General features: G+C 47.1%; 5 protein-coding genes and 2 long non-coding RNA genes across 22 annotated transcripts; all 7 read left to right on the forward strand.

Moving 5' to 3' along the window:
* Positions 1 to 4,776: 4,776 nt before the first annotated feature.
* LOC9648817 (U1 snRNP-associated protein usp106) lies at positions 4,777 to 6,989 on the forward strand. Of its 3 annotated transcripts, XR_002993088.1 has the most exons (15): positions 4,777 to 4,926; positions 4,983 to 5,035; positions 5,091 to 5,250; positions 5,310 to 5,373; positions 5,426 to 5,505; positions 5,570 to 5,723; positions 5,783 to 5,844; positions 5,905 to 5,967; positions 6,025 to 6,083; positions 6,137 to 6,218; positions 6,270 to 6,307; positions 6,367 to 6,507; positions 6,552 to 6,632; positions 6,700 to 6,775; positions 6,885 to 6,989. XR_002993088.1 is itself a non-coding variant. In XM_024681236.1 (14 exons), coding segments are annotated over exons 1-14 (1,185 nt in total). In that variant the 5' UTR covers positions 4,777 to 4,779; the 3' UTR covers positions 6,701 to 6,979. The 3 variants fall into 3 exon arrangements, 1 of the variants encoding a protein (XP_024537004.1); XM_024681236.1 differs by having other exon boundaries at positions 6,700 to 6,979; XR_002993089.1 differs by lacking the exons at positions 6,270 to 6,307; positions 6,700 to 6,775; positions 6,885 to 6,989.
* Positions 6,990 to 7,103: 114 nt separating this feature from the next.
* On the forward strand, positions 7,104 to 8,386 carry LOC9646553 (gamma-secretase subunit APH1-like). The gene is made up of 6 exons (XM_002976204.2): positions 7,104 to 7,259; positions 7,316 to 7,468; positions 7,521 to 7,606; positions 7,693 to 7,818; positions 7,890 to 8,017; positions 8,091 to 8,386. The coding sequence occupies exons 1-6, from the start codon at positions 7,147 to 7,149 to the stop codon at positions 8,202 to 8,204; spliced, it is 720 nt and encodes a 239-aa protein (XP_002976250.1). The 5' UTR covers positions 7,104 to 7,146; the 3' UTR covers positions 8,205 to 8,386.
* A 29-nt stretch (positions 8,387 to 8,415) lies between these two features.
* LOC9646554 (serine/threonine-protein phosphatase 4 regulatory subunit 3A) lies at positions 8,416 to 13,273 on the forward strand. Of its 9 annotated transcripts, XR_002993087.1 has the most exons (26): positions 8,417 to 8,747; positions 8,883 to 8,987; positions 9,044 to 9,143; positions 9,205 to 9,390; positions 9,441 to 9,506; positions 9,562 to 9,644; positions 9,693 to 9,752; positions 9,818 to 9,917; positions 9,969 to 10,046; positions 10,095 to 10,162; positions 10,210 to 10,278; positions 10,333 to 10,410; positions 10,464 to 10,559; positions 10,614 to 10,684; positions 10,732 to 10,809; positions 10,861 to 10,954; positions 11,004 to 11,096; positions 11,156 to 11,370; positions 11,415 to 11,529; positions 11,577 to 11,708; positions 11,757 to 11,864; positions 11,921 to 12,081; positions 12,135 to 12,212; positions 12,266 to 12,894; positions 12,952 to 13,002; positions 13,054 to 13,273. XR_002993087.1 is itself a non-coding variant. In XM_024681233.1 (25 exons), the coding sequence occupies exons 1-25, from the start codon at positions 8,643 to 8,645 to the stop codon at positions 12,717 to 12,719; spliced, it is 2,742 nt and encodes a 913-aa protein (XP_024537001.1). In that variant the 5' UTR covers positions 8,417 to 8,642; the 3' UTR covers positions 12,720 to 13,269. The 9 variants fall into 9 exon arrangements, 6 of the variants coding, with proteins under 6 accessions (XP_024536999.1, XP_024537001.1, XP_024536997.1 ...); XR_002993086.1 differs by having other exon boundaries at positions 12,266 to 13,002; XR_002993085.1 differs by having other exon boundaries at positions 12,952 to 13,269.
* A 241-nt stretch (positions 13,274 to 13,514) lies between these two features.
* LOC9646555 (calcium-dependent protein kinase 16) lies at positions 13,515 to 15,860 on the forward strand. Of its 6 annotated transcripts, none has more exons than XR_002993075.1 (3): positions 13,515 to 13,801; positions 13,873 to 15,699; positions 15,746 to 15,860. XR_002993075.1 is itself a non-coding variant. In XM_024681220.1 (2 exons), the coding sequence occupies exon 2, from the start codon at positions 13,996 to 13,998 to the stop codon at positions 15,589 to 15,591; it is 1,596 nt and encodes a 531-aa protein (XP_024536988.1). In that variant the 5' UTR covers positions 13,515 to 13,801; positions 13,873 to 13,995; the 3' UTR covers positions 15,592 to 15,860. The 6 variants fall into 6 exon arrangements, 1 of the variants encoding a protein (XP_024536988.1); XR_002993073.1 differs by having other exon boundaries at positions 13,516 to 13,815; positions 13,864 to 15,699; positions 15,773 to 15,860; XR_002993072.1 differs by having other exon boundaries at positions 13,516 to 13,815; positions 15,773 to 15,860.
* Positions 15,861 to 16,127: 267 nt separating this feature from the next.
* On the forward strand, positions 16,128 to 16,765 carry LOC112348529. The gene is made up of 3 exons (XR_002993077.1): positions 16,128 to 16,286; positions 16,330 to 16,409; positions 16,545 to 16,765. It is a non-coding gene; the product is annotated as an uncharacterized LOC112348529 (long non-coding RNA).
* Positions 16,766 to 16,776: 11 nt separating this feature from the next.
* Positions 16,777 to 17,520, forward strand: LOC112348528. Its single transcript, XR_002993076.1, has 4 exons — positions 16,777 to 16,886; positions 16,937 to 16,997; positions 17,239 to 17,318; positions 17,379 to 17,520. It is a non-coding gene; the product is annotated as an uncharacterized LOC112348528 (long non-coding RNA).
* A 452-nt stretch (positions 17,521 to 17,972) lies between these two features.
* Positions 17,973 to 19,778, forward strand: LOC9648818 (pentatricopeptide repeat-containing protein At4g02750). Its single transcript, XM_002976207.2, has one exon. The coding sequence runs from the start codon at positions 17,973 to 17,975 to the stop codon at positions 19,776 to 19,778; it is 1,806 nt and encodes a 601-aa protein (XP_002976253.2).
* The last annotated feature ends 132 nt before the right edge of the window (positions 19,779 to 19,910 follow it).

The raw sequence follows: 19,910 nt of genomic DNA on the forward strand, positions 1-19,910 counted from the left end.
TGGACAAACTCAGTGCTGTCGAGCCAGCAATTCTCGTACTGCTTCCAGGATTTGTTTGGACAGTCGGTTGGGATTCTTTTCACGGAGTCAGCCTTGCAAGGGACTCACTTCATTCGGAGCTCTGTGCTCAACTCCACATACTATCACTGACTTCATGGTTCGTATTATCCATATCTTGTGATTTGGTTTGCCCACTGGAAGAATGAACAATAGCAAATTTCCAAACTTCCAAATTTCCAAGAGTCAAGCCTAGAACTAGTCTTTACGATTCTGAACTTCTTGGCTTGCATGATTAAAATTTCTCTCGTGTGTAAAAGGCTATCACTGCGCTGAAGAAACGAGCCCAGCTCCTCAAGTATGGAGGAGAGAAGCGCCAAATTTTTGCCCATTCCGGCTCAATAAATCGAAAGATCTCTCCACCACATTTTTTTGTTGGAGTGAGTAGCGACAAACTTTTTCCAGGATGGATTTGTCTCTAAGCTGCGAATGAATTAGCTTTTCTTACGCAGGTATAAAGCAGTGGTATCATAGAGAGCGCCTGAATCGGACGGTGACACGAAGATGGCAACGTGCTTTTAAGCGAATACGAGAGGACGATCTTTCTAAAAAGAAAGTAGAAAGTCAAGCTGCGCCAAAAACTAGGAGAAAGTCGTGAGATCCAGCAACAAGCAGTGAAGATCAACAGCAAAAGAAACTAAAGAACTTAACACGAGAACCACACAAGCTCCACTTGTCCTCGAGCTCCGCTCAAAACATCAGAGGCACCAGGAGCTGCCCTCAACACATCCGGCGCATCAACCTCTGACCAGCTCCTGGAATCAACTCCATAGTGCACAATGCGCGACTTGGCCACCAGCCATACACTGTCCTTCCCATCGGTGCATGTCAACTTTTCCCGCAGTGACGGATCACGAAGCTCCTCGTCAGAGTACGACACAGCCTCCCACTTCTCTCCCCGCGCCTCAGCGACAACCAGCCCCATCTCTTCCATGTCTTCGCTCACCAGCAGAAGTCGGTCCCGATCCAGCTGCAGGAAGCACCAGCTATAAAGTCCCAGCTCCAACTCGTTGGCATCAACCTGGAAAACCCGCCAGGAACCATCCCACACGTTGTATCTCGCGATCCTCGAGGCCCTCGGGCAAAACTGTACCACCTCACCGTGATCCAGCATCGGAGAGAAGGCCTTCCCTTTGACAGTAGCCGATACATCTGGGCAGTCTTTGCGCCTGGACCACTCGCCACACGCCGAGTCGTAGATGTGCATCGAGAGCGAGGGCCTGTCGAACCTAGGGGGCCTGTTGAAGCTAGCAATGCAAAACTCTGGCGTCGATCGATCCCTCTCGCGGCTGTACACCACCATGCTAGTTCCATTGCTGACCACCGGCGGCAAAGGGACTCTCACCGGTGAGGAGTTGAGATCACTGTAGCGCCACACGAAGATGGAGTTTGGGCGCTGGAACTCCACAACGGTGGCCAGGCAGAGCAAGCCGGCGTCGCTGCTGACAATCCTCATGCCCTCCGGGAGCGTCTGGAAGTGACGCCACTGGCCGCTGCAAGGGGAGTTCTCCACCGGCTTGACGAAGAGGGACGAGCACCAGGCAATGCGGAGGCAGAGGAGAGGGATGCAGGCGTGGGAGCGCGCGTACCCTTTACGGAAGCTGGGATCGTCGATTGTTCGTTGCCAATCACGGCACACGCACCTCGCCTGGCACAGATCGATTGCAGAAAGCCTGAAGAAGACGAGCTCCACACATTCACCGCTGCCTCCTTGCATCCTGTGTGCCCAAGTTTGCTCTAGGTGTTTCGTCAATAGCTTGCCTGTTGGGATTCTGGTAAAAAATGGAATTATTTCCACGGAATCAGCCTTGGAAGGTGTTCACTTCATTCAGCTCTGCAACGCCACTGTTTCTCCTTGAAAAAAATTTCTCACCAAGAAAACCACCGAGATCCTCTGCGGACACCAGACACGTTTTACAATTATTACATGTACACTTGTTGACACCACGCTTATTTTTATTTTGCTTATGCAAAAAATTATAAATAATATAATTACAGATTATAATGAATCAAGTATAGGGAGGTATAGTATAGCTGGGAAGTGTACTGATATGCTACAAGATAAATTCATTCATTCCTTCATTCATATTTTATTTATATGATCTTACGAGGGATTTAAATAAGCTTTACAAATGATTTTCTCCAGTGTTTGGCAGCCAATATCTGTCTCCACCTCTAGTGTGTCTAGTATCACCCGAATCTCTTCCTCTTCCTCACTGTTACCCTTTGGGTAATGGTTGATGTAGTGGAGTTGCAAGTGTAAATTACTAGAGCTTGACATATGAAGTCCATCTCTTGTAAGAATTTATATAGTTGGATTGTCCATTTTGTACTACCAACAATGACATGGTTAGCCTAAGGGATTGTTTATATGTCAGACAATTGTTGACAACATGGTTCACATCCTCCACCTTTTCAAGACAAGTAGCTCACAAATCAATGTTTGGATGCAAATGTTTTTCAAATGCATAAGTATGCATTGGCATGCATGCCATGTTTGCATAGTTTTGTACACATTAGTGCCATATAAGAATTTTTATTGCATCTCAGACAAGTCTGAATCAAATGCACACCCTAATTCTAAAAATGGGGGTCTCATTATACTTTTCCTCTCTAAATAGACACCAAAGTTATAAGCTTGTCACCTTTCTCTTTAGCTTTTGTTTCTTACCTCATAGAGGAAACTTGCACTATTAATTAGATTAATAAATAATAAGCACTACTATTAAACAAACCAAGCATTAGTATGCACTAAATCATTTTTAATTGTGGATGGAGAGAGCAATGTCATTTAGAGCAATTGGAATCATCTAGAAAGCTAAAAGGATTCAGAGTTCTTCGTCTATCACTCAATTACACACCTCATTGCTGCTGTACTTCTATTTGAACAACAGGGCTGAAGAAGACGGTCGCATTGTAAATGAGATATGAGGAATGCTAGGTGAAGTTCAGCACCTGGAAATCAAAGTTAAGTCCCATGACGCTGCAAACATTCGAAAACTAGCTTGAGAAAAGAAAGCAAAACGTAAAATCGAGGAATAGGAATAGTTTTCTTCCAGCGGTGATCAATGCGTACCTCTTTGGCCGACAATTGAGCAGCACTTGCGGATAGAAGCTGATCAACCACACTGAGAACGCAAACCATCCAAGAAGTTGATAGATCACGTAGATTGCCAAGACGTCGTGCTGTTGAAAGCTGGAGTGAACCGATTGTGAAGTGCGCCACTCCTAGAGTCACAAGGTGAAAGTTTTTCATTTGCTCCCAGATTCGTATTTCTGTGTGCTGAAGGTGAGAAGCTCTCCCGATAGTGAGGCTGTCTGCATGCAATCTGGTGGTGGAGAAGTGTCCATCTTGTAAGTGCATTTATTTATTTCGAATTGGAGACTGATTTGAGTTCCTTCTCTTTCTAACAGCCACCATGAAGTTGCAGCCATCCTCGTCCTGTTCAGCGGTGGGGGCAGAGGCATCGTCAGGCAACACGTTGCTTGTTTTCTCCAGATTTTGGAAAAGAGACTTCATGCCAAGCTGCAAAAGATAGACAGAAGTAAAATCTGATTGCATATAACTTGTCACGAACCATGTATCTCCAAGCCGCTAGCTTCGGAGGCAAATACATTAGGCTGATGCACTGACTAAGCTTGATGAGAAGCTTCCGTAGCAAAGGACTGGGAGTTGCAACGGGCGAGTCAGATAGCGTACTCACTTCCTTCCATGGAACAGGTGCAATTTCCAGAAGAATGCTACGATCCCCGACCTGCGTAGAATGCGTTAACGCAGGGGACATCTCAACTTAAAAATTCTAGCCTGTGCATTGACAGTACCAGGGATAAGAAAAAACTCCAGTAGAGCTGCCTTGGGGTGTTTTCAGTGCATCGTGTGACCAGGCCATGAATGCGCCGAGAAGAACTCAAGCTAATTAAGATCATTTACAAGAACTTATTCGTACCCGAGAAGATGAGAATGAATATCTGGCTGCGTCAAAAGTCCGGACAGAACGACTCCGGCCATTTCGCAAACAGGACCAGAGCATGACAAGAACTGCTTGCAGAAGTTCAGCATTCTCTCGACGAGAGGTGACGAAGATGCTGTGCTCGTTGTCAAGTAGCCCAAGGCAGTGAGGGCAACTGTATACTTCGAGTTCTGATGGCTGGTGAGGGAAGAACTTGACCACGGTCTTGTAGCCACACACCGTGATGAGCTTGTGAATGACACAAGTCGGCATCTTGGATGTTCTCAAGCTGCTAAGAACTTTCATGAGAGAAATCACTTCCAAATGTGGCTTCCAAATGTTGTCTATAAAAGTCACTCACTGATCGTTCACAACAAGATCTTACAATACTTTGCGCAATTTTGTATATGCCAAACTCCACAGCTCCACGAATCGTGGGTTAAATTGAATCATTCAAAAAAATAATAGATGACATGGCTGCATATGTGGCATGTCCCAAACGTGACTATGTACACTTTTTTCTAACGTTGGGAATTTTTTAGTTTTAGATTGCACAACATGAGTTTAGTTTGTTTTTCATTCCCTGAAGGCTAAACTCTAGTCAATGAAAATTGCATGATTTAAAATATCCGAAAATATTCAAAAAATTTATAAGTAATATGAGATAATGGATTAAATATTTTTTTCTAAATATTAATTCATTTTAGATTCATTGAGACTCATTAATTTAAATAGATTGCCTTGAACTTTGTTTATGTTTTAGGGCTCGACAATGGATTCCTTCCGGAAGCAGCTGGACGCCCTCATGGGCGCCAATCGCAACGGCGATGTCCAGGAAGTGCAGCGCAAGTTCTCCGATCGGGATGTCTGTCGCCTCTACCTTGCTGGCCTCTGTCCTCACGATCTCTTCCAGCTCACGGTAATCATCGATTAGAATCCACAGCGCTAGATGTTATTGCATCTGGTTTTCCACAGAGAATGGATTTAGGCGTCTGCCCAAAGATCCATTCCTTGCAACTGCGAAAAGAGTGAGTAGATTAATTTTTTCTCTCTCGTTTTTTCCTCATTACGATGTGTTCTCAGGTATAACGAGCAGACCAAGCAGTGTTATAATAGAGAGCTGGAAGAATGCTTGGAGAAACACGTTTTGGAGTGTGACAGGAAGATCCAGCGTGCTTTGAAGCGAATAGAAGAGGATGATGTGAATGCTGCTACTGCTATTGCAGTGTCGGAGGTGACCAGGGTGAGCGTTGATCGTCTTTGTTGGTTTCAGAGTTTCATCTTCGCTAATCACTTTCGCAGTCCTCGGAAGCACTCGAATACACAAGACAGATCAAAGAGAAGCTTAGAATCGCCGAAAATCTAGGTGAGAGTTGATGATCCTGGGGATGCTAGCTAACATTTTTCTTCCATTTTAGAGCTGGAGGGGAAAACCGATGATAAAATCAGAGTGATGGGAGAAGTGGAGGCGCTTAGATCCACGAGAGCAGACAGACAAGTATGCTTTCTTCCTTCTTTCAAAATTTTGTTTTCCTTTTGAATGTCATTGTTTTTATTCTCAGGCTCTATCTCTTCTAGAAGCGTTCAACAAGGACAGAGCTTTACTTTTGCAAGGAAATGCGCCTCCACTGGCTCCTCTTCCATATATGCCTTTTCCTCCCGATGCAAGGACCCAGGATATGATCAAGGAGAAGCTGAACAAGGCAGAAGTGTTGGGTAAATATATTTCGTTTAGAGATTGTTGTGTTTTCCTCACTGGTTTTGATGCGATCTAGGTGAGCAAGGCTTGGTGGATGAAGCGCAAAAGGCCCTGGAAGAGGCAGAAGCGTTGAAAAAGGTACCACTTGCGAGAATATTTGTAATAAGTGTCAGGCTAAGAATCTGATGTGCCGCACAGCTTGTCTCGAGGTATGATATGGCTCCGGACCCAAACAAGGTGCTTCAACAGGACGCACGAGCTGTTCGTATATTGATACTCCTAACTTGTGTGGTTATGCTAATCCGTGATAGTTTACAGACTGATCAGAAGCTACGTGTTTGTGATATATGTGGAGCATATCTTAGCATCTACGACAGGTACTGTAGTTTGATGTGGTATTCTTGTCAAAATCTCATTTCATGTCATGCAGTGATCGACGGCTCGCTGATCATTTTGGTGGAAAGCTTCACCTCGGATACATGCGCATCCGCGAAAAGCTCGGCGAACTTCGGGTAATCTTCCGGATGATTGCTAGTAGCTCGGCCTTTCAACTTTAACTGCAGGAGGAAAAAGAAAAGGCGCGGAAACTTGCAGAAGAAAAGTAGGAGTGTAGTTTTGGCGTCTCGAGGCTGAGCTTAACCGTGTGTGCTTGTGGAGCAGGGCTCGAGAACGGGCTCTGGCAAGCAAGGAGCCCGACGAGAGAGAAAATGATCGCAGAGAACGCAGGGAGAGATCTTACCGTGACAGAGAAAGAGAAAGAGATAGAGATAGAGGATACATGAGGGAGCGTGGTCGCAGGAGGTAAGTTCTCGTTTGCTTTCTTGTGCTAAGTTTTGGTTCTACAGATCAAGGTCTCCTTCTCGCGAGCGTATAAGGGAGAGGTCGAGAGATCTTTCACCCCGCGACGTCCGTAGAAGTCATTGGTGGTAAGATCCAAAGTGGACGAGAACATGATCCTAATCGCGCGCGCGCGTGTGTGTGTGTTTTGCACAGACAAGCTTGCGTTTCTGAGAGAGTCGGATCATCACGAAGATGGGATGAGCAGTCATCGTTTGTACTCTTTCCAAATGTGCGTGGAGTGCCTCTCTCTTTCTTTGATTTTAGCAGCAGCATATAGCTCTATGGCTACTTAGCATGCATGGTTTGTGACGTGGTTTGCACCTTATTCTATTTCCCAGGACTCCTTGACGGTCTTTTGCAAACTCCCAGAGTGTTGCATTCTCATGTACTCGGTGGGACAATCTGTAAGTTATAAACTTAAATTCTTTACGCTTCTCTAGAAATCTCTTTGATATACTCATCTAGCTTGTTCGTCTTGGCGGACAGAGAACAGAGAAGAAGATCGAAAAAAATCGAAGAACAGATGAAGAGCTCGAAAAAAAATCAAAGTTTTTAGAAGATGGGGGGAAGTTCTAGAGTAAATTTCTAGGGTTTGAGGTGATGACAGTAGCTAGCGGTGTGGGGTACACACTGATCGCGCTTGGGCCGGGGTTTAGTCTCTTCTTCCTCTCTATCGTGTCCAAGCCCCTTCTTATTCTTACGCTCCTTGCAAGGTATGGTCTTGATAAGTTGATACATCGCATTGATTTTCCTTGGTGCTTTTTTTCAGCACGCTGGTATGGCTCGCATCTCTCGTCGCGCTTGCGATCGTTTGGAGGGGATTTCTTCCTTTGGGTTCTTCCGATTGGATTTGTTTGCCACTCCTAGCTTCGTCAGTGGCTCTTCAGGAGTTTCTTAGAGTTCACTTCTGGCGAACTTTCAAGTAAGAGAGCTCTTTCTTTGTTTTTTCGGAGGTGGAAATAAGTGTTGATCAGGAAAGTGGAGTCTTCTCTAAATGGTGTTGCGGTCAGGATCTCGAAGCCTCCTCTTAGACCCAGTGAAAAGATCGAGATCGCCATTGGTAAGCTTGAAAAAACTTGTTTTTCCGTATCATAGTTAGAGGCAATCGATTTAATTTTCGCAGTCTGAATCTCTTGATGGTTGCAGCTCTGGGCTTTGGCCATGGTTTGGCTCACTCGATCATGTTTTGCTTGAGCCTGCTTACACCGGCGTTTGGACCCGGGACATTTTACCTTCGCTCGTGTCCTCAAATGCCATTTTTTCTAGTGATTTGTAAGTAAAGTTTGGTCTTTTTTTCTCAAGGTTTTTGCTTTTTAACTGGTGTCTGTTTTTTGTTAGAACAGCTCTCATCTCACTCGGATTTCTATTGATCCACACATTTTCAATGGTTATATTTTTCAAAGGCTACGAAGACCACAACAGTGGCCTCCGATTCTTCGTCCCCGCTATGCACGCCGTGGCTTCCTCGCTGGTAAAGTTCTTCCATAAAATTTCTAACAATCGAGAAGTAAAAATTGCTTTCTCTCTTCGTATTTTTCCTGTAGACTTTGGTGAATCTCGTACAGAACGGGTGTGTAATTGGCACTCCCCTCGTGATGCTGTGCGCGGCACTGACGCTTTTCGTGTGTGGAAAATCCCTGTGGCAAAAGGGGGACTAAACAGGATATTCTTTCCCAGAAAAAGAGGAGACAATGGCGCTTGAAATCGCGAACTTTTGGATGCCAGGAACTTCGCAATCAATGTCCCTTTTTTGACAAAATGTACCATGGTTTTAAGTTCTATAATTCCCATGGTAGAAATGTCCCCAGGGTGAAATATAAAAAAGTGTGTGTGTTTTTGAGTAGTGTTGTCTTGTTTGGGTTTGGACTCGCGCACGCGTCTAGGGCGCCAAGGTGCGAGGCTATGGCGGACGGGGATTCTCGGCGCGCTGTCGCGCGGGCGTGCTCGCAGGTAGCGTGGCGCTGCTAGTCCTTCCCTGCCGAGAATGGTGTGAGCTGCGAGGGGGAATTTCTAGGGTTTTAGGTGGAGCAGCAGCAGCGGAAGCCGGCAGGATAGGGTTTTCTGGGAAGTGGGCCTAGGGTTACTCCAATGGCGGAATGGATGGAGCTGTGAGTAGCGCGCGCGCGCTTGGTTCCAAGGTCATGTCTTCCTCTCAGAGTAATAACGAAGCCGCCACTCAACTCGACTTGAACTACCTTCAGGTGAGTCTCATTGTTCCCGCAAGGATTTATTTTTTTGTTCCTCCTTCTCCTTTGGTAGAAGTAGCGATTTAGCAGTAGCTTGCAGCTAACTGATACTGAATTTTTCTCCCCCTTTTTTTTCGCGATTGGTATAAGAGTTTGCATCTGCTTGCGGTTCAGCGTGTAAAGGTATACCGCTTGAACGATGAAGGAAGGTGGGATGACAAAGGAACGGGCCATGTCTCGGTCGAGTACCTTGAGGTTTGTGCCAGCTTGCTCGCAACTTTGTCTCATATGTTTTGCTTTCGTTTCTGCAGAGATCAGATGCTTTGGGCATGGTTGTTATTGACGAGGAAGACAACAACACGCTTCTAGTTCATCGGATCTCGGCGGACGATATCTATAGGCGGCAGGAAGGCAGGTTCTACTGCGCTCTTGCTCTTTGCGGATTTATACTGATGCTTTTGGTGCTCTCTAGAAACGATTATTTCATGGACGGATCCCGAGATTGCCACAGATCTGGCTCTGAGCTTCCAAGAGGCCATGGGGTGTGGGTTTATCTGGTATGGATTGTGTGCGTGGTGGGATTCTTCTGAAAGTTTGAGCTGCAGGGAGCAAATTTGTAATGTTCGAAGGTCTGTCGTTCATTATACCAACGTTGGAGGTACACTTGTAAACAGTAATGTTCCTTCTCTGATACCTTCCTTTACTCAGCTTTGGAAAACGGGGCCCGTGTTACAAGTGACGAATTGGAACATTCTGGTACATCTCAAGACGATGGTATCATTTTGGAACATAGTTCTTTACAGAACTATACTGATACACTGTGCCACAGATGATGTGCTCCACGATAGTGGTAGCAGTGAAATTCAACAATTACCCGGCGTTGAGCTATCCTCGCTTCCGCAGATTGTGAAGGTAAAGGTTATTCTTGGTGGCATATTTGACATGTTTTCATCCCTTCAGACGATCGCGGAAGTTGCACCCCCCGACAAAGACCGCGTAGCTTCGCTAATAATGAAAGAAGTAAGTTGTTAACTCGTCTAAGTTTTCTTGAGGCAAGTTCTCATGCTCGAATATGTGTTAATCAGCAAAGTTATATCCCGAAACTGATGGAGCTGTTCAGGCTTTGCGAGGACTTGGAAAACGTTGAAAACCTTCACATGATCTTCCGGATAGTCAAGGGAATGAGTAAGGTTTCAAATTGTGGTTGCCTAGTTGTGATGTTCCTTTCATTTTCAGTTTCTTTGAACGACAAGAATGTGTTCGACACTATTTTTAGCGATGAACACGTCATGGACGTGGTGGGCGCATTAGAATGTAAGACCGAAGGTTTCATTCTCCTGTTTCTGATCTTTTGGATATTAGACGATCCTGAACTTTCCTCTCAACAAGATCATCGGGGTTTCTTAAAAACTCAAGTTGTCTTTAAGGAGGTAATTGTGTACGTTGGTTTTGAAGCTTCTTATTATTTTAAATGTAGGCTGTACCCATACATGACGTAGCCATTGTGTCGAAGATTCACCAAACCTATAGAATCGGCTACGTAAAGGTTCATACTCTTACTCTGACTGTAGTATCTGTTCTGACTACTCCATGTTTGCAGGATGTTATTTTACCTCGTGTCTTGGATGACCAAACGTTTGCCAATATGAATTCGATGATGTTAGCGAACAACAAAGCGGTAATTTTTATTTGCATTGTGTGACACGGCCTGCTATTAACTCTACATTTTAGGTGGTCTCTGCTCTCCATTCTGATAAAACATTTGTAAGTGATCTATTTGCAAAACTTCGATCCCCTGACATCTCTCAAAATGTTCGAAACGATTTGGTAAGTTTTTATTTCGTTGATTAATTGAATTTATGCTTAGACTGTTTCTTCCAGATATACTTCCTGCACGAGTTTTGCAACCTTAGCAAAAATCTTCTTTCTCTTCACCGCTCGGAACTTTTCGGGTATGAACACATTAGTTTGATGTTGGACTTTGATCGTCGCTTTACAGCTCCCTTGTTGAGAAAGGCATTTTTGAAGTTGTTACAATGGCTCTTCAAAGTGAAGATTTAAATCTGCGTGTAAGTGGGTAAGTCACTCGAATTTTTGAGAATCCTCGTTTATCTTTTTTGTCTTGCAGGAGCGATATCCTGATTGTAATTCTCAATCATGATGCTGCTTTGCTACGTACTTTTCTTGTGCAGCAAGAGGGTCACGTTCTTTTTGGTCTTCTGGTATTTGCAAATCTTGTTTTCAATAGATACTAAGATGGTTCTTGTCCAGGTCAAGGGTCTGTTGAACTCCTCTGAAGGAGGGTTGCAAGCACAAATTCTCGAAATAATGAGAATGCTCTTGGACTCTGAACCATCAGAACAGGTATGAGGTCAATTTTAGTGTTTTTGCATTTTTTATTGATTTTTGGAGTTGGAAAGCAGCAGCCAACCGAAAAGATTGCGTACTTGGAGATGTTCTATGAAAAATACATAGATCAGCTTGTTGAAGTGTTAACTTCTTCCTGTCCGACAAAGGTGGTTACGGAACATTCGAAGCGAGTCCCTACGGTAGAGAAAACACAAGCATCTGGCGAGGTGCTCGGCAACATTTGTGAATTGATGTGCTTTTGCGTACTGCATCATGGATACAGGATGAAGTAAGTGCTACTTTCATTTAATCAAGCTAAGAGACTGTTTGCAGGTATTACGTGATGCGGAACAACGTTGTAGAGAAGGTCTTGCGCCTTGTTCGAAGGAAGGAAAAAGTCCTTGTCGTCGCGGCTGTGAGGTTCCTCCGAACTTGTGTGGGGCTTAAGGTGATGGTTTTGTGCGATGTGGTTCGGTACTAACGCCATTATTACAGGATAACTTTTATGCTCGGTACCTTATTAAGAATAATCTTTTTGAGCCTGTTATTCAGGCGTTTTTAGCTAACGGAAACCGATATAACCTTCTTAACTCAGCTGTATTGGAGTTGCTTGATTTTATCCGGAAGGTAAATCTTTGCTATACTTTTTACGAAGCTTAATTTCTTTTGTTACAGTCGAATTTGAAGGATCTTCTCATACATATTGTTGAAAACTACGGCAAAAAGCTGGAATGCGTCGACTATGTTGATACTGTTAAGCAACTGAAGGTGAAATATGACCAGGTGAGCAGAGTTTGAGTGTTTTTTTTTTTCGCATTCTTTAATGTTTTACTTAGCAGTATATGGATGATTCTACTACGTCTAATCGAGAAGCTCCTGCCGGACCTAGTGGAATAGAAACTAGTTCCGACCGCTTTATTGGCCCGCTTCCCAGTCTAAGGAAAAGGAAAGACGAACGTGCACTTGATAAGGCTGAAGAAGATTATTTCAACGAGGATAGGTACGTGCTGCTTTACTTTATAGGCACTGGTTTTTAACTTCCGACTTGCTCAGTGATGACGAAGAGGACAGCGCACAAACGTCTCAGACTATCACAGTCAATGGCAATGCAGTAGAGGATGCGCCATTCAGGTTAGTCGTTCATCTCTTTGGAAGATTTTTCTCTTGCTAATTTGTCCCTACAGACCATTCTGCTTGGTTGACTATGACGATGAAGATGACGATTCCCTTGTCCCTAGCAATGGGAAAAGCCGTCCTCGAAAGAGTGATGGATCGGAACACTGGCCTCATGCTAAGCGGAGGCCTCATCTAGGCGACTTTTCTATACACAAAAAGCTCAGACAAGACAGTGGTGGCCAGTCCGAATTGGGAAAGCAAGAGGTCGATGGAATCAACAGGATATCAGTCGAGGGGAAACCACAGATTGGTAGAACAACTGATCAACAACCTGGTAACTTGAAAGGTGGTCTTGACGACAAACGGGACTCCACTAAATCTTCGAGTAGCAAGGTCAGGGATGATAGCGTGGTCTCAAGACTAGGAGCTCCAGGCCGGGTCAGTGCTGGATGCAAGCTCCAGATCGAGGCCAAGCCACGGATCCCGGCAGCATCGTCTCCAGAGCAATCGAGTAGCCGATAGCAGCCGAAAATGGATGACCAGTGTACAACGAGCTCGTGTTTTTTGGGACCGCGAAGCAGCGGGATATGTACGAGTAGGGAAGATTAACTTTCGGTGCTGGGACGGTCGCCAGAGCGAGCAGCAAGCAGATTTTTGACAAAAACGATCCAGGCGAAGGTCGAGTGAGCTTAACAAAGTCCGGAGAGAAAATGCAGGAAGGGATGGAAGTTTTTCTTATATTTTTTTTTATCAGGAGCTCACCGGTGACGTGAGGGAAGCTCTACAATCGCGACACATTGTCAAGGTCTCTAAATAAATCCATCAACAACATCAACACTGACTGGGTGGGACGCAGGGTAAAGACTTTGGACCGCGGAAAAGAAGAAAGAAAGAAAGAAAAGAGACCACGACGAAGATGACATACCTATATACTATATAACTGTTTGGTGATGGTGGTGTGTAAACTGGTCTCACTCGAGGAATGTAAAAAAGAAATCGAGAGAGTGCGCGTTTGCGCGTTTGCGCGTTTGTTCTCTCATGCGATCAAGGTTCGCGAAGAACACTTGCTTTCTAAAGTCTTTAAGTTTAGCAAAGAACATAGGAACCTGACCGTACAATGCTGTCAATAGGTAGTGTGTACGGAAGAAAACCTCCATCCAAACCAACTTGCCCACAGGGAACTTTCAAACGTGAGAATATGCCGGCGCGAATATCCCACGGCTGAGCTTCGTGACACGTAGGCGGCCAAAAAGCAACGTTTCTTTGACCCCCGGAGGACTCTGGCTTACGCTCTAAGGACACTGTCCCTAAATGCCAGGCCGTTCATTTCACTCGATTCACTCATTCTTTTCACTCCTCTCGCGAGGTAGCTCGGCTTCGTTGTGGATGCCGCTAGGGTTTTGCGGCGTGCTAGCTAGGGTTTTCCCGGGGGCCGGAGGAGCATGGCGCTGCGCGAGCGCCGGCGGCGCCTCTCTATCGCTCCGCGGGATTCGTGATTCGTGATTTGCCCGGATTTCATCTCTCGACGGTCGGCAGCGTGAAATATCGGCATCGGGAGCTGGCTGCTGGGGTTTGGCTAGATTCCACGAGGGGCTCGCTGGCCGGTAAGCGCCTTGAGGTAGATCGATAGCTTCTTCGCTCGAAATCTGGCTACATTCTGATATAGCTTGCGCAGATCTGCTCCGGGAGCCGGGCGGCGCGATCTGCGAGTCGCATCGCACGAGTCTTTTCGCCGGGGCTTTAGGCACAGATCCGAGAGGCTTTTGAGCATCCGGTGATCTGTGGATCTCCAGCGGCAATGGGGAACTGCTGCGCGACGCCAGGTATCAAGAGGAAGGAGCGAAAGCCCAATCCTTTTGCTCAGGATGGATTCAAGGGGACCGGGCCGCCCAAGGTGATAATGAAGGAGCATGCGCCGGGAATGTCCGTCCAGCAGGGAGTGGACATCAACGAGAAGTACGTTCTCGGCAAGGAATTGGGCCGCGGAGAATTTGGCATCACCTATCTGTGCACGGGCAAGGAGAGCCAGGAGGATCTAGCTTGCAAGTCCATCTCCAAATCCAAGCTCCGGACGGCAGTGGACATCGACGACGTGAGGAGGGAGGTCCAGATCATGCACCACTTGCCGCGGCATCCCAATGTGGTGGCGCTCAAGGATGTTTTCGAGGATGGCAATGCTGTCCACCTGGTGATGGAGCTCTGCGAGGGAGGGGAGCTGTTCGACAGGATCATTGCACGCGGCCACTACAGCGAGAGGGCGGCTGCCGGGATCACGAGGACCATCGTGGAGGTCGTGCAAGTCTGCCACAAGCACGGCGTCATGCACAGGGATCTCAAGCCGGAGAACTTCCTCTTCGCGAACAAGAAGGAGAACTCGCCACTGAAAGCGATCGACTTCGGGTTGTCCGTCTTCTTCAGGCCGGGAGAGAGGTTCTCGGAGATTGTGGGGAGCCCATACTACATGGCACCCGAAGTTCTCAAGCGGAACTATGGGCCGGAGATCGATGTGTGGAGCGCGGGTGTGATCCTTTACATTCTGCTGTCGGGAGTCCCACCATTTTGGGCCGAGTCGGAGCAGGGTGTGGCGCAGGCTATTCTTCGCGGCCAGATCGAGTTCAAGCGGGACCCGTGGCCAAAGATATCTGAGAACGCGAAGTCGCTCGTGCAAAACATGTTGATGCCGGATCCAAAGCAACGCTACACGGCTCAGCAGGTCCTCGATCACCCGTGGCTGCAAAACGCGAAGAAGGCGTCGAACGTTCCACTGGGGGACGTCGTGAGGAACAGGCTGAAGCAGTTTTCAGCGATGAACAAGCTCAAGAGGAAGGCCCTGCAGATGATCACGGAGCTTCTGTCGGGTGACGAGGTCGAGAGCTACAAGGACATGTTCAAGGTGATGGACCAGAAGAATGAGGGCAGCATCACGTACGACGAGCTCAAGGTTGGCCTGGCGAAGATTGGCTCGCAGCTGGCGGAGAGCGAGGCGAAGCTGCTGATGGAAGCGGCGGACGTGAATAACAAGGGGACGCTTGACTACCAAGAGTTCGTGGCCATGATGATCCACATACAGAGGATGGACAATGATGAGTACCTGCGGAAGGCTTTCAACCGGCTGGACAAGGACGAGAGCGGATTCATTGAGAAGGAGGAGCTTCGAGAAGCTCTGTACGATGATCGTGGGGCCAGCGAGACGGAGATGATCGACGACATCCTCCAGGAGGTTGATCTGGACAAGGATGGCAAGATAAGCTATGAGGAGTTTGCGTCGATGATGCGGACTGGAACCGACTGGCGGAAGGCTTCGAGACATTACTCGAGAGGACGGTACAACAGTCTGAGCATTCGTCTACTCAGGGATGGTTCGCTCCAGTCTGGAAACTACGAGAAGCGGTGACAGGCTAAAGCTCTCTTCTTCTTCTTCTTCTTCTTCCCTTGAACGATGCGGCGCGCGTAGTATTCTGGGTTCTCATTTTCCAACCCTCTGGGAGGCTCACAACAAAGCGTAAGATCGTGATTTCGAGCACTTTCAGCTAAGTTTTCAAGTGTAGTGTTCTTTATTTTTTTTTTCCTTTCAGGATGTGGTAGTCGGCTGACTGTTACTCTTACAACTTCTATTGTACCATAGCTTTGAAACACCAGAAATGACAACATCTTTTGAGACCAGAGTAATGTCGTCCTTTTCTTAATGGCTATGGCTGACCCTTGAAGCATCACTGTCCACTGAGTGTGATGTTGGTGGTTTTCTTCTCTCTCTCTCTCTTTTTTTTTTACTTCCAGCGACGCAGGTCCTACTTGCTAGCCCGTGTTTCTAGAGCTCGTAGAAGGTGAAATAGAGCTGGTAATCAACAGGAGAATGCTTGCGGAAAGATGGGACCGGAGATAAAATATGGCTTCAAGTTTAGAGGTACGTACTTTATGTGAAGTATGGTCTGAATCTCACTGATTATTTTTTGTTTTCCTTGGCAAAATGATTGCACAGGTTCTGGCCTAGGAATAATTTAACCACGTCCACAAGCTACGCGATCGACGCCGTGTATTCTGTCGAGAATCTCCATCCACTGGACGGAGCCATTCGTTAACATTTTCCAGGTAGAGAGCTGCCAAAGGAATGTAAACTGATACGCTTGTGCAGGACGACAACTTTCGTCACGGGACTCCCCATAAAAACTGCTACACCCGCACAACACTACACGCAGGGGTCAATCTCAGACGGTACTTTTTCGGCACTTTAGTTTTTATTTCAATCTCTCTGCTGGCCCTGGCATGTAGTTTTTGTGCTAAAGTCTCTTGCCGGTTGCATTGCATTTAGCAACAGCTGGGCTCTAATTTATCACCTTTTGTGTGCAGGGGATGGTGGCTCCATGTGCTGCTGTTGGTTGGGCCCGGCTCGAGTGGCTGCTTTGGCAGAGGAAAAGAGAGCGAGATCATATGAATGAGGCCAAAGTTACGAGCAGCAACAGCACGTGAAACAGTCCAAGGCATCCTTCGGATTCACCAGAAGTGGTCACATCCCAGATTTTCATTGCGACAAAGGAGGCGGGGCAGCCAGGGATTTGCCAAAAATCAAAGGCGAGTAGTTTTTCTTTTCTTTTCTTTTTGTTTCTAGCAAATGTTCTTTATGCAGCCGCTTATACCTTGTCTACAAATCGCTGAAGCTCAAGGCGCATATGCAATGTATTTATGCATCAGGTAATCCCTTCTTTGTTGCGGCTTTTGTTGAAACCAAGGTGTCCTAGCAGGAACTGAAGAGCGTGACCTTGTTCGGCCCGCTGCCAAACTTTAGTTCGATCGCAAGGCCAGGTATTGTACTTATCCATTTGTTTCCTTAATACTTTTAATTAGAAGTCAAACTCAATCTCGTCGTCATCGTCGTCATCGTCCTCGTCTTCCTCCTCCTCGTCTTCCTCCTCCTCTTCCTCCTCTTCTCCTTCTCCTTCCTCTCCTTCTCCTTTGTTTTCGCTCGCTTTGTTTTTGCCTTTCACTAATTTCTTCAGGGCACTTCCAATCAATGCGACCTTGGATTGATGCTCTGTTTGTGCAGAGGGAGAACGTCGAGCCACTTTCCTGGTGTGCAAGATCAGCCTCAGCGCACCCGCGTCCCTGCAAAGTACCCGCTTCTAAGTAAGTGAGCAAAGATAAGTTCTCTCTTTCTGATCCATACTCTCCCTTCTTTGTTTGCAGCGGCCAGCAGCGATCATCGTAGCCGCATGCCAAGACTTTGTCGAGAAGAACTGTGCCGCGGCCAATGAGGTTATCGTAGAGCGAGTGGTCGTTCCGAACCTCCACACTGATCTCCTGGCACCCCGCGATCACTAACGCCACGAACTTCTTGTTAAACACAGGATTCACGCCACCATCTGCCACAGTGATACGCTTCCATCATCAGCTCGAATTTTCTCATCAAGCACAAGAAGAACTCACGCCGGAGAACTCTGGTTCTAAACTTGTTGGATCCATACACCAATTCCACGAAAGGATCTTGCTTGCCAATCCATTCGGTGTTCTTCAAATTTTTCCCATCGAGAACTAAAACCACCACCACATTGACATTGTAGCTAAAATTCCAACGCTACAAACGTACCATTGATGTCGAGTTTCCACTCCCCTTGTTGAGTAGCAGCCATCTTTTTCGCTTGGTCTCTTTGCTTGCGATGGGGCGAATTTAAAGAAGATAGTCAATGGAGGAGACTTGGTCAATGGAGACTAGGTCATCGAAGACTTATAATTCCATCTTTGGAGAGAACCTGACAAATGCCACTTGGATCATGACTCTCGATGAGAAGCAGCCCAATCTTGCGACAGGGATTGGAGGAATGCCGCGTCTACTGGGAGAATCTCCTGCGCGCCTGTGGGGATATGGGCGATCTAGCAGAGGCCCGCCGGCTCCACGCGCGAGTTCTCGCCAGCGACCACTCGCGCAGCCGATTCATCGCCAATCTCGCCGTCCAGATGTATGGGAAGTGTGGCAGCGCCCGCGATGCTCGCCTTGCCTTCGATGACATAGATGCTCCAAACGTTTTCTCGCACAGCATCATGATCAGTGCATATGCCCAGAATGGCCATTTGGTGGATGCACAGCGGCATTTTGATTCTATGCTCGAGAGGAATGATGTTACTTGGAATGCGATGATCGCTGGATTCGGGCAGCATGGAGCTCTTCCGGACGTGTGGATTTTCTTCTCCCGGATCCCTGCCAGGAACGCGGTGTCGTGGGTTTCGGCGTTTCAAGCATATGCCCAAAAAGGGCATTTGCGCGAGGCGAAGAGCTTGTTTGATCAGATGCCCGAGCTGAGTGTGATCTCGTGGAGCGCCATGCTGACGGCCTATGCCGACTATGGGGACATCCAAGACGCGATCGCGTTGTTTGAGAGGATGCCGGAGTGGAGTATCGTGAGTTGGAACGCGATGTTTCGAGCCTACGCATGGAACTCGCGGCTCCGGGAAGCCGAGGAGATGTTTCACCAGATGCCCGAGTGGAGTGTGGTATCGTGGACGACTTTGCTTCGAGCGTATGCTCGGCACGGCCAGCTACACCGGGCGAAGGTTGTGTTTGATGCCATTGCCGAAAGGGACGCTATTGCGTGGGTGGCGATGATCTCGGGCTATGGCCAGGAGGGCTGCGTCCTAGAGGCTTTTGCGATGTTTTCAAGAATGCCCAAGTGGAACGCGGTGGCCGTGAATGCGATGGCTACTGCATATGCTGAGACGGGGTATTTGCTGCAGGCGGAGGAGCTGCTCAGGTCTGTGCCTGATCCGAATTCCGTTTCATGGACGCCGCTGGTCACCGCACTCGGAATCCGAGGTGAAGCTGAAAAGTCCAAAGAGATTTACGACGCTATGCCGCGGCACGACGTCGTGTCCAAAACCGCTATGCTTACCGTGTTTGCACAAAACCGGCATATTGACAATGCCGACCACCTGTTTCGAGAGATGGATGTGAGGGATTCGAGCTCTTGGTCAGCTATTCTTGCGGGTTTCGTTCACAACTTAGGTCTTCCTGAAGCGAGAGATGTTTTTGGAAAGATGCCTTCGTGGGATCTCGTCGCTTGGACGCTTTTACTGACAGCAAATGCCCATTGCGGGGAATTGCAAGCTGCTCAAGAGGTGTTCGACCTCATGCCAGACCGAGACATTCTGGCTTGGAACGCGATGCTGGCAGCGCTTGCGCAACAAGACCATGGCGAATCCTTCCGCGCTCTCGAGCTTATGTGCCTTGACGGGGTCAATCCAAACGAATTCTCCTTCTTGAATGTGCTGCTCGCTTGCAGCCACATTGGCGTGCTCGTTGCCGCTCGATACTACTTCCTGGCGATGGCGGCGGACCACTGCCTTGCTCCGCTCAAAGCCCACTATTTGTTTGTGGCTGACTTGCTTGGAAGATCGGGACTCCTGTACGAGTCCGAGGAGCTTATCCATTCCATGCCATTTGCTGCAGACGATGTGGCCTGGGGGAGCCTCCTTGGATCTTGTAACGTTCACTTGGACGAGAAAAGAGCTGCACGGGCTGCTGAGAAGATAGTGAAGCTTAATCCAGACATTTCTTCTCCATATGTGCTTCTCTCCAATATTTGTATGAACTGAAAGGTACATTTTAAACATTAGATCAAGATTTTGTCATAGTTCCACCAACATTCTATCATATCTTTATCTTTTTGTAAAAAAAATGATAAAAGTGCACGTACAAAGTGTTGCCAACCTTAGAAATAGCAAGGG

The sequence above is a fragment of the Selaginella moellendorffii genome, unplaced genomic scaffold, assembly GCF_000143415.4.
Source record: "Selaginella moellendorffii unplaced genomic scaffold, v1.0 SELMOscaffold_30, whole genome shotgun sequence".
In the NCBI taxonomy this organism is placed as follows: domain Eukaryota; kingdom Viridiplantae; phylum Streptophyta; class Lycopodiopsida; order Selaginellales; family Selaginellaceae; genus Selaginella; species Selaginella moellendorffii.